At 41.1% G+C, this 17,677-nt stretch overlaps 1 protein-coding gene and 1 long non-coding RNA gene across 5 annotated transcripts in view; one reads left to right on the plus strand and one right to left on the minus strand.

The window, feature by feature from the left end:
* LOC125721109 (mitochondrial antiviral-signaling protein-like) overlaps positions 1–17,677 on the minus strand; it is a 37,232-nt gene that overhangs the window by 14,620 nt on the left and 4,935 nt on the right. Inside the window, exons 2-7 of one of the 4 annotated variants that reach the window (XM_048997048.1) lie at positions 11,319–14,551; positions 10,847–10,993; positions 10,410–10,596; positions 9,490–9,902; positions 9,070–9,319; positions 6,345–8,925 (exon numbers count right to left, since the gene is read on the minus strand). In XM_048997048.1, coding sequence (XP_048853005.1) covers positions 8,720–8,925; positions 9,070–9,319; positions 9,490–9,902; positions 10,410–10,596; positions 10,847–10,993; positions 11,319–11,405 — 1,290 coding nt within the window. In that variant the 5' untranslated portion in view covers positions 11,406–14,551 and the 3' untranslated portion in view covers positions 6,345–8,719. Of the gene's footprint in view, positions 1–631; positions 717–6,344; positions 9,320–9,489; positions 9,903–10,409; positions 10,597–10,846; positions 10,994–11,318; positions 14,552–17,677 lie in introns of those variants that run through there. The other 3 variants (XM_048997044.1, XM_048997043.1, XM_048997045.1) reach the window with 3 other exon arrangements.
* Positions 695–6,920, plus strand: LOC125721133 (uncharacterized). Its single transcript, XR_007385697.1, has 4 exons — positions 695–769; positions 2,510–4,708; positions 4,960–5,073; positions 5,711–6,920. It is a non-coding gene; the product is annotated as an uncharacterized LOC125721133 (long non-coding RNA).

Genomic DNA, 17,677 nt, shown 5'->3' on the forward strand with positions numbered 1-17,677 from the left:
AGAGGAGGTCGTAACAGCGACTTCCTTTTAGAACACTTTATTAGCTGTATTGAAATGTCATTATTCTATATGTATATGTAGAAAAACACCATTCACATCTGATGTAAGATGAACATTTCAAGGCAAATACATAAAACTGGTCACTGCAACCATCGGTAAATGTATCTTATTTAATAAAACAGTCTCTCTGGATAGTATGTTAGGATAGAGAGGAACACGCATTCTTCATTTTCAGCTTGTACAGTAAAATGTACTATATGTGTGTTTGAATGACGGAAAATCTAAGGCTACATTATTTCGTGTTCATTTCATGGAATAGACGATAATTAAATGATTTTGTTTTAAATGACACGTATATATCATGGCTTCACTCGCCAGCGACGCAGCTTCCCATGATATATAAAAACCAAATAATTAATAAAAAAATAAAACCAAAGTTGATTTTCCTGAATGAACCACTTGTATTATCCTTTATGCAATTAAGATAAAAAAAAATCAAGCATAGTCAGTCCGACCGTCTAGTCAAGGATTTCAATCTGTTAGCCGTTTTATATGTATTTTTACAGTCACGACACACGTGTTGCCCATTTGAGGATAAAAACAATACGACAAAAATACTTTCTCCTCTTACCTGAAGACGAAGGTCAAACAGCTGTACCTGAGACTCAATTGCTCTTTCCTCCCTTCCTTACTTTCAGTTTGTACCTGTGACTGACTCCTCCTCACAGCGTGTGATTGGCTGCAGCGCGCACTTCCAGTCAAGTCATTGGTAAACGGCGCTGTACTTTATAAAGTTAATACGTTTATATACAAAGCTGCCCTTTGTGCCGTCTTTTTTGTCTTACTCAGCAGCGTCTTATTCCCCGCAAAGTAGGGAGCGTTCCAGAAAGCCCCTTTAACGCGCAATCCCTTTTTAATAGCATGAACCCGATCACTTTCCCATCGACATAGAACCGAAAATTCTTCTCCAGTCTTTCCCCGGCGAATATCTTCGCGAACGGTACCGCTAGTCAGTGATTTATTATTATGGTAGGTCTGCTATCCTTCCCCTATAATACGGGATCAACATGTATTCCTGTAAGGGACGGTTGGAAATCTTACCTACCGAACACTTTGGCAACGGTAACTATAAGCCACGATATGTATGACTACCTGCAAAGTGTAAGCACTCAAAAGACTCCTACATCTGACAATAATTAAAGGATAGTCTCACCAAATCACAGGTTTGCAATTTATTGCGAAAATGTTTATTGGTTACGGCACTGAAAGATTTATCACAATGAATACATATTGCAACGCGATGGGCATGCTTGCCAAGTATACATATAAATTGTTTTGGTGTATTTAAGGTATTGTAGTGCAAGGATTAAAGCAAAATAAAAAATTCGGGCTACATTAGAACGTTTACACACTGGCTGGGTTGTGTTTTTTTTTTTTTTTGCTGCACCACCCTTTTCAGAAGAGCAGCTGCTTCCTGCTTCCCTACACGTAGGTTTTCAAGGTGAAGGCAGCTAGGAAAAAGGCACAGTGTTCATACGCCCGTAGTCTGCAATTAAGGCATGTAAACAAGTAAAATTTTATTTCAACTACGGATGTAACGAATCCTAATTTCTTGGGTTCTGTCAGATACTGAATCCAAAGTTCAAGATTCTGCCAAATACGAAACCGAATCCGATGAATGAATAAATTTAAATGTATTATGAATTATGATCACAGACTATGTTTATTGCGGTTATCCCTTTTAATAGGCTATAGGTCTATTTTGAAAGAAAAAAAAAAGCATGGAAAATAAGTATTGAGCGTGTCAACATTTTTATCAGTAAATGTATTCCTAATGGGGCTATTGATATGAAATTTAACCAGATGTTGGTAACAACCCAAGTAATACACGAATATAAAGAAATGAAAACAAATAATTCCATAAGTCATGCATAATAAAGCGACATGACACAGGGGATAAGTATTGAACACACTTACTGAAATTTATTTAATACCTAGTAGAAAAGCCTTTATTGCTGATGACAGCTCCAAGACGCCTCCTGTATAGAGAAACTAGTCTCATGCATTGCTCAAGTGTGATTTTTGGCCCATTCTTTCACACAAATAGTCTTCAAATCTTGACAGTCGTAGGGGCCTCTCCTATGGACTATGATCTTCAATTCTTTCCATAGAGTTTTAATTGAATTCAGCTTTATTTTCTTTCTCTGACACCAATTGAGAGTTTCCTTAGCTTGTTCAAGTGTTTGGTGTCACATCACGGCCTGGGACCACACCCCCCACGCCACAAAGCAGAAGCAATACTGAGAGGTACCACACCTCACTGCTTTAAAAGGGCGGTCCTAACCGGCACTCCTTGAGAAGTATTGTTGGTTTTGTCCTAATGTGCCTTGCTGAGTGGTTTCTCGTCTCCTGTCTCTCTCTCCTGCCCTACCTGCCCTCTTGTCATTTTGCATCCTGCCTGGTCCTGCCTTCTGTCCTGCCCGTCCCCCTGTCCGGTGTGCCTGTGTAGGATTGACCACCTCAGCATTCGACCTTCTCGCTACGTGTCTCGCCTTGCCCTTCGGATTTGTCAGCTTCCAATTTCACAATAAACCCGTAATCTCCCGCATTCTGGATCCCATCTCTGGTGTACTGCCCAAGTCTGACAGAATACTTTGCCACGTCACAATGGGCCCAGCGGAGAGCCTGTCCTCACTGCAAAGACGGGTCAAGCCAGCTGACTGTGCTTGTCTCCCAGCTACTAGAAGGACAAGCCCTCTGAAGCAATCTACCCACCTCGCCTCCGCAAGCCTTGACCTCTCTCCCAGTGCCAGTAGCCTTGCCCGAGAAATATGACAATCCTGATCGCTGCTGTTCTTTTCTCATGCAGTGTGGGCTGTATATAGACAAGCACCCCGAGAAGTTCCGCTCGGCGTCCTCCTGAGTGCGGTTTGTCATCTCACTGCTGAAGGAAAGAGCACGAGAGTGGGTGACAGCCCTATGGACCTACAACAGCCTCCTCCTGACATGTGACTAGGATTTTCTGGAGGCATTCAAGGAGGTGTTCAATCATCCCGCAGTCGGCTGAAGCCTAGGAGAGTGCGTTTGCGACCTGTGGCAGGGGAACAAGTCCGCTGCTGAGTTCTTCCTGGAGTTCCGGATGATCGCCGCCGGTCTCTGGTGGACCAATGACTGTTTGAGAATCTTGTACAGAAGAGCTCTTAACCTGGAGCTACGGGACAAGATGGCCACACGTGGAGGGGCTCGTTCCTTTGAAGATTATGTTTGACTCTCAGTCACCCTGGATAACACAGTGAGAGAATGGAGCCACCTTAGGGTCAGATCCAACATGCCCACCCACCAAGTCCCAAGTGCACAACCTCCTGCGGAACCAATGCAGCTGGGACGTCTACCACTGAGAGAAGATGTCGATATCAGCACCACCTTTTTCTCTATTGTGGGGATGCTCAACATGTCCTCCAGAACTGTCCCGTCTGGCCGCCACTACATAAGGACTCCGTACAGGTGGGAACCTCGGTTTTTTTGGACATAACCCAAAAACAAGTAATGGTTCCTTTTGTGTTACAGTGGGGTTTCGAAAGAGAGGCTGCGTACACCCTTCTGGGCTCTGGAGCTGCGGGTAACTTCATCGACTAATCCTTCGCTCGTAGGCTCCATCTGCGAACCGAGCGGTTGGCCACCCCGATAACCGTGCTAGGAGTGCACGGACAGCCTCTCCACGCCAAACAGGTTACACATTGTACTCACCCAGTGATGCTGCAGGCGGGAATATTCCATTGTGAAACCATTTCCTTGTTAATCCTTCTGTACTCTTGTGACCCCCTCATACTTGGGCACCCCTGGCTCTGCATGCACAATCCTGTGGTTGACTGGTGGACCGGGGAGCTGATTACCTGATCGGAGAGATGCTTCTCTCACTGATTAGCCCTGCCTTGTAAAGCTACCTCAGTAGAGAGCCCTGAGCCCAAAGATCTGTGCTGCCTGAGTATGGTGACCTGCTAGACATCTTTATAGGAATTATTCGACCTTTCATCTCGCCCGTAGCCTCTAGTTTCTTGTTCATCAATAAGAAGGACGGGGGTCTTAAACCGTGTATTGATTATCAAGCTTTAAATGCCATAACGGTAAAGCGCGGCAAACCTCTGCCGCTCATCCATTCTGCCGTTGAACAGCTTTGGTCCACCCCCAACTTCACAAAACTGGACCTCAGGAGTGCGTACAACCTTATATGAATCCGGAAAGGGGATGAATGGAAGACATCCTTCTTAACCAGCTCTGGTCAATACGAGTACCAGGTCATGCCTTATGGTTTGGCAAACAGCCCGTCTATCCTTCAGTCTTTTATGTATGAGGTTTTCAGGGATATACTGAATCATTTTGTCATAGTTTAGATAGATGATTAAAGGAGAGAAGTGTGAGTTTCACCAAACATCTCTCAAGTTTCTAGGTTACCTCATCCAACCAGGAGCAGTGGCGATGGACGAGCATAAGGTAACAGCGGTGCGCGACTGGCTCACTCCCTGAACCATCAAGGAACTTCAGAGGTTTTTGGGATTCACAAACTTCTACCGGAGAACCATCCGTAATTTCAGCCACCTGGTGGCTCCTATGACCAGCCTCACTTGCGGGTAGTGTTCCCTTCTGAGAGCATTCTGCTCTGCTCCAGCGCTTCAACAGCCGGATCCGGAGCGCCCCTTCGAGTGACAAGGTAATGGGCTACCGCCACCCAGTGGCTTATTTTTCTAGGAAGCCGAGTATGGCTGAGAAAAATTACGACATGGGGAATCAAGAGCTCCTAGCCATAAAACTGGCCTTGGAGGAGTGGCGCCACTGGCTTGAAGGGGTGGCGCACCTCGGCATTCGACCTTCTCGCTACGTCCCCGACTACTCCTCTTGCCTTACCCTTCGAATTTGTCAGCTTCCAATTTCCCAATAAACCTGTAATCTCCCGCATTCTAGGTCCCGTCTTTGATGTACTGCCCAAGTCTGACATTTGGGATCATTGTCTTGCTGAAATGTCCACCCTCGTTTCATCTTCAGCACCCTGGTAGATGGCAGCGAATTCCTATAAAGGTATATTTCTCCATTCGTCCTTCCTTCAATTACATGAAGTCTCCCAGCACTATATGCTGAAAAACACCCTCACACCCCGATGTTCCTACTCCCAAACTTCAGTGTTGATATGGTGATTTTGGGGTGACATTTCTCCTCCAAATATGGTGTGTGTGCTATGACATTCGAAGAGTTAAATTGTAGTCTCATCTGACCAGACTGTATTCTACCAGTATTTCATTGGTTTGTCCAAATGTTGTGCAGCAACACTTTAAACAAGCTTCAACATGCCATCGGTATGTTTTGCAATAATCAGAACAATTAACAATAATACCACGTACTGTATGACATTCAAAACAGTACAGTAACATCACAATACATGAAGAATACAGGGAACTATTTACAGTTTTTACAGGACTGGTACCAGTCCAACATGCCTCGCTGCCCAATGGGTACCTGCAGCACTGCAATATGTTTTAATTTATCTCATTAACACCAAACAAAACACTATTTAAGTGAACCTCTTATGTAAGAAAAAGACAAAAAAATAACAAAACTGGCAGTACCAGCATTATAGAACAATAAGTGCAATTCTTATAATATGTGTAAAAGTTACGAATGTGAAAAAGTGCTTTTCCCTTTTTCTGTTTTCCGGCAGTGAAAATATATGACTGAAGCCTGGCTACACCTGATAGCCATTTCAGGGAGGTTTTCCATGGAACTAACTACAGGTACAGGAACTAGCTAGCCATGAACAGAAATGAGATCTTGATAATATTGCATATCCCACTGACAGAAATACAACAATCAATTAAATAAGCAATACAGTATGTCAGAATTCAGAAATCCTTTGCACAGAGGCTGCGCCACGCCAGACTGAAAAAGGAAACCAGTTCTACACAAGGCATTTGGGTTTTGAACTCAAATCTAAAGTGTCTGTTATCCAAATCCAAAGTCCTCTTTCATTTCACTCCTTCAGTTTTTTTTTCTTAAAGAAAACAGGCCAATGATAGCTGTTTAGCCACGATTGCACTTAACATTGATCAAGCAGCTGCTGCACAAAATCAGTGATGTGTTCAAGACCATCTGTTTCGAGATTAAGAAAAGATCACGACTCATCCAGTCCAAGACCAAGTCAAGACCAAGACCCATCCCAACCATGAGCAAGTCTAGATCAAGACTTTTAATCAAGACCAATACTTGAAAATTCACAATCAGAATTTAGATTTTTTTTTGGTACCCATGCACCCATATTATGGTTATATTTTCATTTATGTAATTCCAAAAGACCCTGTTATTGAAAAACTTTAATGTTCACATACTTTAAGCAATAATGCATATATGTAAAAACACACACAATACAACAAAGTGACATACATAAAGCCCTGCCCCAGCTCCCTAATTGCGATAGTAAATCACAACACTATCAATCAACACTTAAACACTAGCACCAATGTCCAAAACAGTCCATTATATACAGGATGATTGTTTTCTGAAGAATAGGCAGTGTTAAATGACAGTCCATATCTATTAATTGATATGGTTACAGCAAGATATGTACAGCTATTACATGAATGTGCTTTGCTAAATTAATTTTGGTCTATATCATAAGAACATTAGAGAGCTGTAAAATATTATGGGAATGAAGCATGTAATTTAAGGTTATTTGTAACCATATATAAAGATAAAAATGAAAGAGAAATGCTTGATATTAACACACCATTACAAACAAACATCTAATACACTTGTTTTGATCTAAATTTGGCTTTAAAATGTTTCTATGGACAACATTACTGAAACTGTCCCCTTCATAAGCTGCAATTTTTTTAATGACATTATGTGAAACGTTAGTTAGCCTAATGTAGCCCAATAAGCATAATACGGAAGAAACCTAACCTTTAACACGGCCAGAGTAGCCTAGCCAACACTTATATTTAACGTTTCATACAATTATCTTTACTCCAGACGCCATAGCAGGTCGCCTTTTTACAGATAATGATCATTGTTTTTTTTCTTGCTGAATGATATGCTACCTGCGCAAACTCCCTGACAATGCTGGATGATCACTAGTGGTGGACGGATAGATCCAAGCATTGATAATATCAATAACAATGTTGGTATTGGTATTGATCAATACATTTTACATTTACAGTATTTGGCAGACGCCCTTAGCCAGGGCGACTTACATAAGTGCTTTGAGACTCTGCGATGATTTTTTCCGATACTAGCTCAATAAGGCTATGAATACCATCTATTCATACTCTGTAGAGAAAGTGCAAAATTTTGTATTATTTTTTTTATAGCAGTTAAATATATCAATACCAGTTTAATGAGATTGATACCTTATTGTATTTTTTATCGTATGTTGTTTATTGTATTTTCACAATTTTTTTATTTTTTTCAAAGCCGGCTTTCTGATTTTATGCACTTTATTTAAGAGAAAAACGTTTTGTGTTACTTGTGTTTTATAATAAAGTATTTATTTACTTATAAACTTCCAAATTCTGTCCTGGGTTTTATAAAATTAATGAAAAAAAAAAATCACAAAACCACTTAAAGGTAATGAAAATTAATTCAGCTTTAGCAATTTGATGATTAATCCACCTTGGTTATTAAAAAGTATCGATATCGGTGATGCTGGTCCTGTATTTACTTGGTATTGGATCGATACCACATCTTGTAATATTGCACACCACTCATGATCACAGGCACTCAACGTGAATTGGAACTTCTTTCAGTGAAAGGCATATGTGTGGTTCACTAGTCGCACATGCTCTATCATGCTGATCAATGCCTCTCTCTCTTACACACAGCAGACACTATTAATTAGGGATGGGCTGATCCACATTTTATCAGTTCCAATCCAATACCGATACACAACCGCCGATACCGATACAAGAGCTCCTTTTACTTTATCTTTATATTAGACCTTACACTGGGTCTTCAAAGACCTGCTTAATTTTTTATTCCTTTTTTGAATTTCAGGGACCCATCGCACACTTGCATGAGTAAATGGAGATGCTTTGGTAAATATAAAAAGCAGTATTAAGAATGGTTTACTGAAAGGGACACATCTCATGTGCTCATGATTAAGAGCCTTCTTATATGAAAGTTTTACATGAATAAAGAATATGCAAAACAAAAGAGAATGTCAGGCAAAAATATATTTTAAAATATATTTACACTGGGGCGGCAAGGTGGTGTAGTGGTTAGCACTGTTGCCTCACACTTCTGGGACCCGGGTTCGAGTCTCCACCTGGGTCATGTGTGCGGAGTTTGCATGTTCTCCCCATGTCGTTGTGGGGTTTCCTCCGGGTACTCCGGTTTCCCCCCACAGTCCAAAGACATGCTGAGGCTAATTGGACTTGCTAAATTGCCCGTAGGAGTGTATGTGAATGGTGTGTGAGTGTGCCCTGCAATGGGCTGCCCCCCCCATCCTGGGTTGTTCCCACCCTCGTGCCCATTGCTTCCGGGATAGGCTGTGGACCCCAAACGACCCAGTAGGATAAGCGGTTTGGAAAATAGATGGATGGATGAATATTTAAACTCTTGTGTGAGGAAATTTATAGACATTCAACTGAGATATCTGTTTTCAAAAGACAAGCATATAAAGATAGATTTTGATATTGTATGAGATACTGTACATTCACCATCCCCTTTAACATACCTATTTTCTCAGTCTCCCTAGCAAGACCAGAATGCATGCTCCAGCCAGAACAAAGAGAGGGATAGAATAGTTCTCTAACAGGTTGTAGGAGAAGCTGAGTCCCCCTTCATGTGGACAATCATGGGTTGCCATGTCAGCTCTTCCAGAAGTGGGGTGGTTGTCATGACGAGTGGTCAGTTTTTCCTTTGCGGGGCTTGTGGGTTGACCTGCATGATTGAGTACAGGGATCTCTTCGGTCACATGTCCTTCAATTACGTGCACATCCTGACTATCGAGCAGGCTCTCATAAGAGTTCTCTTCCGGCTCTGGGTGTTGCACAGTTTCGCTCATCTCCAAGCGGTCAGAATTACCAGAGTATGGCTCCTCTTCCACTGACTCAGCAGCTCTTTGGTTGTCAAAGTATCGGTATCGTTCGGCAGAATGGGCACGAAGCGTTCCAGGCTTGCTAAAGTACATTTCTTCAGACATGGCATCATCGGTGGAGATGGAAGTTGCAGGATTATTGGCTTGGTTAAGATCAGCAGAAGATGCAGTTGGCCTGGCAGTACGTTGAGCCTGACGTGCTTGACTAGGCTCCGCATGGGGATGATTATCAGTTACCTTCCAGAGATACAGCAAACCGCATTACATAAAGAATATGGCAGTAATGCTACACATGATTAGTAGATTAGGCAAATATAGGTATCAATCGAAAAAAGAACATCAATGGGACAGGCAGGCTTTGCAGTTTGAGGACAAAAAAGCATAAATCATAAAAACTGAGATATTACCTGATCATTGCCTGGATTGGAAGTCTGTATTAGTTTTGGAAATGGGTTTGGATGGACATCTGTTGGGTTGGTATCCTGTACTGGCTTGCCAGTTAGGCTCTCCTGAGGACTAGATGCAGATACTACAGAGGCATTCTTAACTTCTTCTGTGACTCCAGGCTGGGTGACATGGGGTGACGCAGACACCTGTGAGGTGGGCTCACCTGGACCACTAAGAGTGTCAGTGTGATTAGGGGTAATGCCCTTATCAGCAGAAGCCGCCTGAAAGGGACTGGGCAGTGGAGCTGAGTGGCCCGTCCCTGATGGAGCTGGAACAGCTGGGACAGCTTCAGTAGCTGCATGTTCTGGAAGGTTTGAGACAGTGTGACGGAGCACTGGAGCAGTCGCAGGAACAGAAGCAGGAGTGCCACCACCTGTAAGTTAGGAAGATTTAGGAAGAGTGAGACTGATTGCCAGTTCATCCATCCTTTCATTTTCCATAACAACTTATCCTATGCAGGGTTACGAGGGGTCTGGAGGCTATGTGTGTAAGGCAGGGAACAACCCACGATGGGGTGCCAACCCATCACAGGGCACACTCACACACCTATGCGCAATCATGGGCAATTTGCTAATTCCAGTGAACCTCAATCAATCAGCATGTTTGTTGACCAGAGGAGGACTTGGGCAGAACATGCAAACTCTCCCATGTACCGTGCTAACCAATGTACCACCATGCTGCCCATGATGGCAAATTATATTTGAGTATTACTTAAGTCCACAATCGCTAATCTTGCAGTGAGCATGGAGCCTGTACCAAAATGATCAGGGCAGGAGGCAGAGGAGAACCTGGGGAGATGCCAGTCCATAGCAGCGACACAAGCAGAATCACACACTAAAGGTTACTTAAGGACCAGTGAATAACTGAAACCAAAACTTACTCTTAGTGGGCCGGACCTTGAGTGATTCATATTCCTTCTCAAGCTCTGAAGCAAGTTCCCATTGCTCACAGGATCTCAGGGCCTCGATTAAATCATCAGCCCAGTTCTCTCTCCGCTTCAAACAGTCCAACAGCAGCACCACAGCTTCAGACTCACCTTTGCTCTCTTTCTTAGCCGTTATTTCATCCTTCATAATAAGAATGCTTAATGTTATAAACTCAGAATAAATATAGTTAAGTAAAAAGCAAGGATTGTTATAATTCAACCAGGGGCAGTACAAATCTCAGCAAAACTGTAGTCTGAGTCTACTAAACTAAGACTATTACAAAGTTCTTTCCAAAGCTAATATCCATTTAAAAAATGTAGGTACTGTAATAGAATACAAATCAGCACAATAAATTTATTAAAGCGGAGTAAAAGTATGAAGAAGGACTCACCCGATCAGACTGCATAAGGCAGGGGAGATGAACCATGATTTCCATTGATTTCAATTTGTCCACATATCTTGGCAAGTTGCGGCGTATATAACGTCGGTATAATTCATCACTCGCAAAAGGCATTTTCTTAAGCCAAATAATTAAAAGCTGTAGGTGACAAGATTCAAGAGATATTATTTGTCTCACACACAGTTATACCGGTACAATGTGCAGTGAAATGAAAAGCTATCCTGCTCCAAGATAGTGCAAATACGCAATACAGTACAGAAAATGTCATTTGTATAGTGCAAAACATTCTTGATGTGCAGTGTTTCCCCTACCATTATATTGGGGGGGCGGGGCGCCCCCTTGAAGGTCAAGTTAATTTTTATTTAATTTTATTTTCTATATAGCACCAGATAACAACAGAAGTCATTTAATGTTACCTTTCCTATAGAACAGGTCTATATATTAGTTACGCACGGTGTCTTGCCTGCCTGGTGCCCAGGTAGGGGACCTTCCGAATAGTGTGCACAGGCTTTTGGCCCCAGCCGGGGTGGATCCAGTGGTCATGGTGCATGTTGGCTACAAAGAGGAGGCCATTCGGCCCATCAAGCTCGTTTGGGGAGAACTTAACTAATAGCTCAGAGTTGTTAAATCTTATCTAGCTCTGATTTAAAGGAACCCAGGGTTTTAGCTTGCGCTACACGAGCATACTAGGCAAAGTAGGGTCCCAAGCTGTGGTAAAAAAAGATTTACCGCAGCTTGGGACAGAATCATCCATCCATCTATCCATTTTCCAAACCGCTTATCCTACTGGGTCGTGGGGGGTCTGGAGCCTATCCCGGAAGCAATGGGCACGAGGCAGGGAACAACCCAGGATGGGGGGCCAGCCCATCGCAGGGCACACTCACACACCATTCACTCACACATGCATTCCTGCAGGCAATTTAGCAAGTCCAATTAGCCTCAGCATGTCTTTGGACTATGGGGGGAAACCGGAGTACCTGGAGGAAACCCCATGACGACATGGGGAGAACATGCAAGCTACGCACACATGTGACCCAGGCGGAGACTCGAATTTGGGACCCAGAGGTGTGAGGCAACAGTGCTAACCACTGCACCACCATGCCGGCCCGGGACAGAATCATTCCTGTACAAATACTGTTTAAATCATTTGCTTAACATAGTCAAGTAGTCCACTTACAGTGTTTGCATCAGGTCTTTCAACATATGGAAAATATTCAAATTTCGGCAATTCTCTTTGCAATTCTCGTACCAGCCACTTTGACTTGCTCTAACCCATCTGCTTCTGGCTAGGTACCTAAGGCTAATGCTGCATGCACAGAAAACATTATGGAAAAAAGAAAGTAATTTTCATTTTCTATCAATTACAGATATCGACTCATCAAAGTTAATGATAAACTGCCAAAAACGAGCCAACGAGATGTGGTAGTGAAACTATAATAAGCTATATTTTATGTACAGTACTGTACTGTATTATATCTGTAGTCGAAATTATACATTTAGATGTAGTGGAAAAATGTATTTATTTGCTATTATCACAAAGTACTGTCTGCCTGTGTGGAAAGTGAGAGTCACTTAGCAGCCTCCCTGGAAGAAGGTCACACCGATAATTACAGAGCTGGTTCTGACCAGTTCCGTTTGGCTGCACACGGAGAAAACAGTAACTGTGAACCTTCATTCTTACGGCATAGAATGATGAACATGCAGCAGAAGTATAAAGGAGCCGCGCGAGAAAATAACTTCTTGTATGCGGGCACGGTGTCCCGGCTTATCTAATGCATCATATGACATTAAAATATCAATGCTGCTTTCATACCCTGTCTGGCTGCCTTGTGACTACATAGCACATTTGAATTATACACAATTCAGTCATTTATTTTGTGCAGTACTGCAGTTCGAAACAGCTCTGCTGTACTTTGAAAGAGTCAAGTAAGTTCAGTAAATAGCTACACTGTCTATTTTATTACCTTATATTATTGTAATAAATATACAAATGTCAATTAGACGGTAATCTGCCTGACACATAAAAAGGAAAAAAATGGTTATAACGATCATCAATTTATTTTGTTTGCAAGTAATGGAAACTATTTATTTTCTACTTCTTTACGGAACTTGTTTTTTACATTAAAACTAAAATGTGAACTTTTTCATGTTTTCATTTCAAGCGATTTGTGCTTTGATATCAGTTGTTCCAAACATTCAATGAATAACCATAAATGGATCTATATCTTTCCTTCAATTATTTTTAAATCATAAAAAGATAAAATATACAGTCTTTCATTACAAAAAATAACCCAGTTTTAACAGTTGGGCATATTTACAGTATAAACTTTGTAAATGAAATAAGAGCAAAAAAGAAATAAAACACAAAATTTACCAGTCAATCATAATCAAGGTAAAATGTTCAATTAATCGCGATACTGATTTGAGGTCATATCGCCCAGCCTTAACTGCACCCGACCCCCACTGCCCCCCCTGCAGGTGGTGGGCCTACAAGAGGGCGAACCCATGTTACTCCTTTGGTCTGTACTTGGCTGGACTCCAGGGTGAGGCCCCAGTCTCCCCAATCCAGGTGGAGCAACATGTATCTTGATATGTTTTGTTTACATAATTATTAAAAAGTTATTTATTCATTTGATTAATTTCCATGGATATTGATCTGATTTGTATCAACGCTAAATAAGAACTATGTGATGTTGTATGTTGTTCACGGGCATTTTAGGTAGGGCTGGGACGATTACTCGATGTAATCGATCATTAAAAATGCGTCGATGTGGAATTTTGAAGTATAGTTAAGTAAGCTTAACTATAAGCTACCTTTGCTAGTGTTTGTTAAAAACATGTTTCTCTAGTTATGAAATCATTCCATGTTTTAGCATCTATTTCAATATTAAAGTCAAATTGGTGTACTGAAATAATTAAGTAAAAACTATTGCAGTGATTCACTTCAGTCTAACATAGAAATCCTATTGAATCTCTTAAGATTTGCCTTTTTTGTTAATAATGCTCTAACATTTAAGAAATGTTTTAATAAATTGAAATGTTTATGAGAATTTAAGATGTGTGTGGGGGGAGGGGTGAATTGTATTAAATCACTAACTTGAAAATAATTGCTTATCAATAAATTTATCATCAGATAAAATCGAAAAATTAGTTAGATTAGTCGAAAAATTGAAAAAAACAATTACTAGATTAATCGTTTAAGAATAATTGTTTGTGAAAACACTAATTTTAAGTGGTGCAACGACGGGATTGCCAGGAAGAGGCGAGTCAGAGAAGTTTTGTATACCAATTTAAAGAGTTTAAAAGTGATGTCACGTTTCCTGTCTTGGAGTATATATTTCTTCAAGTAGACTCATTTCCGGACTCATTCCCTCTTGATTGTGTGTAGCCAGAGAGATGTTTATTTGAGTTTGTTTCATTGGACGTATTTATATTTTCTACAGCGTATACTTTCTAAAGTGTTTGATTTTAATATGTACATCGTCATGTATTTGAATAGCTTGATGGTGGATCGACGACAAGAAGTAGAACAAACCCTACAGTAAATGAAGAACCACAGTGGTTGTATACTTCCTGGAGGGAGTGACAGTGGTCAAGTGCAGTCAGATTTTCTTGTTGTTCTGCTGTTTTAGTGTTGGTCTGCCCATTATCTATGCCATGGGTGCTGTACAGGGTATATCACAGCAGGAGCCAGTCCTGAGTACAGCACAACATAAGAAAAAACATTAGTGTTTGAACTAAGTACTTCGTAAATATTGTTGAATCCATTTAGATTCTCTTTAAACGTTCTAGTGAACTGCAATAAATAAATAGTTTTTTACATTTGTACATTATTTTGTACCTTCTGTTGCCTTTGGTGCTGTAAATTTCCTGTAGTATCTTTAATGCTTCCTGTAAATTAATTTGTCGACTCAGTGTTTTGGTCCAATATTGTTTTTAGATCTTTCCATGAAGGAAACAAGAACATCGGAATGTTCATTCAAGCAGTCTTTTATATTTGATAGACATATTTCATACTAGGTGGCAATTTTGAAAGGCTGAACTATGTAATATTTGTATATAGATCGAATGAAGGGAAAACAAATAATGAATAACATAAGTGACTAATTGATCTCATGTTTGTTCATCATTAATGAATCATGAAGCATCATTTATCCCAGGCAGCTACTATATTTGTTGCTATATCTATTCTGTAAACCTTTGTGAACTACTGAATGAACTATACTGAAGGAACAAATAAGTGAAATACTGATCTCCTGTTTGTTCATTATTAATGAATCACGATGCATCTTCTGTCTCAAGTAGCTACTATATTTCTTCATGATTTGTACTTCAGTAGTAAATGAGCTACTGGCAAGTATTTGTGTCCCCTCAAGTAAAGTGATACTCATTATTCTGACAGTCCTATAACAAGTAATAAATATGAGTCCTGGAAACACATGGCCTAATTCAAGGGTGGGCAATCTTATCTGCAAAGGGCCAATGCGTATGCAGGTTTTTGGGATAACCTTTAGGCCAGTTGTTCAGACCCAGCTGTGAGGACTCATCAGCCAATCCAATTAGGGAGCTGCAGCAAAAAACAGCATATACACCGGCCCTTTGTAGATAAGACCCCTCCCCTGGGCTAACATGTCATAAATGGCAAGAAAAAAACTCTGCCTTATCTAGCATGCTGCTTGAACCAAAAGCTCTCAAAAGGGGCATTTTTTTGAATTTTTGTCCATTTTCAGAACCTTATAGCAGGGAAAGTACAGAAGTAAATAACCTGATCTGACTATAATTTTGAATTCTACAGACAAAGCAAGCCCTAGTCCCAAAGTTTGAAAGCTATACATGCCTTATCAAAGGAGCTATGAATGTTGGAAGCTGAACAGAAATGCTCAGTTGGCAAAATGCATAAAATGAAATAAAATCTCAAGGCTGTAATCTCTAAAGTGTTAGATTTACAGACCTAATATTTGGGATTTCTCCATATCCTAAAAGATATATGTAGTGACAAAAAAAAATTTATATATTAGGAATGGAACGGTTCATGAAAAATATCTGTCCTGTTCGGTTTGCTCGTCGCCGCTTGGGACGTGTATCGTTCGGTTCACATGCACAAACAAAGACTTTCACCAGTAGCCTAGTTAAGGGGCAGAGTGCAGCAGGCAGGTCAGTCATTTCAGCAACGCGGTAATTCCCAAACTTTATCATGCAACACGACGAGGAATTGTCAAAGAGTTGTCCGACACACCATACGCAGCACTTATGGAATGGATGTCCAGGGCCACTGGAAGTTGCCTAACTGTGTAGTGTGAAAAGCACTATTTTGCAGACGCGCCCACTTTATTCCATACAAGTGAGCATTTCTCTGAAGCAGTGACAGAATGGAAATTGGAGCGGGGCAACAGCAAAATCCCTGTTACTACAGACAATGCAAAAAGCATGGTTTATGCAGTCAATACAACAGCTGGACTGGAGCCACAGACCGTGTGCTTTCCACACACACTTCATATTCTTGGCTGCAAGATTGTCTCAATAAATCAGGTATCCCGACGTCTGGGGAAAGTTAGGAAGGTGACCGCTTTTTTCCACTGAAGCATAACAGTGGCCCATGCCCTGAAAACCAAGAAGGAGATGCTGGAATTGCCTGTTCACAAACTAATACGTGATATCACAACTTGTTGGAACACAACATATGATAAGAGCGTTATGTGGAACAGCAGGCTGCCCTGATGGACAAGGATGTTAAAAAGAATGTCAAGGATGTCGCTGTGTTGACTGAGAGTGAGGCAAAACTAGCAGAGGACTTAATTAAGATTCTCAAACCTCTGAAGGATGTGATGACCCTCATGAGCAGAGAAGCATACCCCTCATTGTAAAAGTGAAGAAGACAGGTGCACCATCAACGATGCTAAGGCAGCCATCAATAAAGACCTGGAAGGCGACTATCTTCAGGACTATCTGCACAAAGCTACAGCCCTGGATCCAAGATTTAAGTCCCTAACCCTAACCCTAACCCTACCTGGAGGAAGCCTCTCTTCAGAAAATCTACAGTGATCTCACCACAGAGATTATGGAAACTGAAGAGCAGGTATTGTGGTTTTATTTTTGTATATAATTAAATGTAATGTAATATACCATTTAACATTACTGTTTTTTTTAAACCAGCATATTTGTGCCTTAGCAATCATTTCTTTACCCACATCTAATAAAGAGCAATTTCAGAATCTTACCTGCCATGAAAGTTTTTTGTTGTTATTAATATTTTCAAAACTGCCGTTTGTCAATTTATACCACAGGATAAACCCAATGAAGCCCAGGTGGCAAGTTCATCCTCAGCAGCAGATCCAGAGGCATCAGCAATGTCATCTCCACCCCAGACAAAAAATGTGTCATGGCAGAGCTATTTGGAGAGCTCTTTACAGAGAACCCCTAAGCCTTTGTGCAGTATCACTCAGGAAGTCATACCACACAAGGCCACAGGCTGCACTTCTGCAGAAGCAGGTCCACTTGTATGGTGAAAATGCAATGAGCATAAGTATCCTTGCGTTGCTAAGATGGCATAACACTACCATAATGCCCCAAGCACAACTGTACCAAGTGAGAGAGTTCTCTCTACAGCAGGGGACACTGTCACTGCAAGGAGATCTTGTCTCTTGGCAGAGAATGTGAACATGAAAATAGAATGAAGAGAGCAGTGTTGTGTTGAAACAGTGCAGTGTTTATTAGTTTATTAGATTTTTACACTGCATGCTACATTAATGGTCTGCTAATTTGTTTTTTGTTTTATTTATTTTAGAACACTAACTTTTGATAAGAAAGGATTATATTTCTAAT

Source organism: Brienomyrus brachyistius, unplaced genomic scaffold (genome assembly GCF_023856365.1).
Source record: "Brienomyrus brachyistius isolate T26 unplaced genomic scaffold, BBRACH_0.4 scaffold32, whole genome shotgun sequence".
NCBI classification, from domain to species: domain Eukaryota; kingdom Metazoa; phylum Chordata; class Actinopteri; order Osteoglossiformes; family Mormyridae; genus Brienomyrus; species Brienomyrus brachyistius.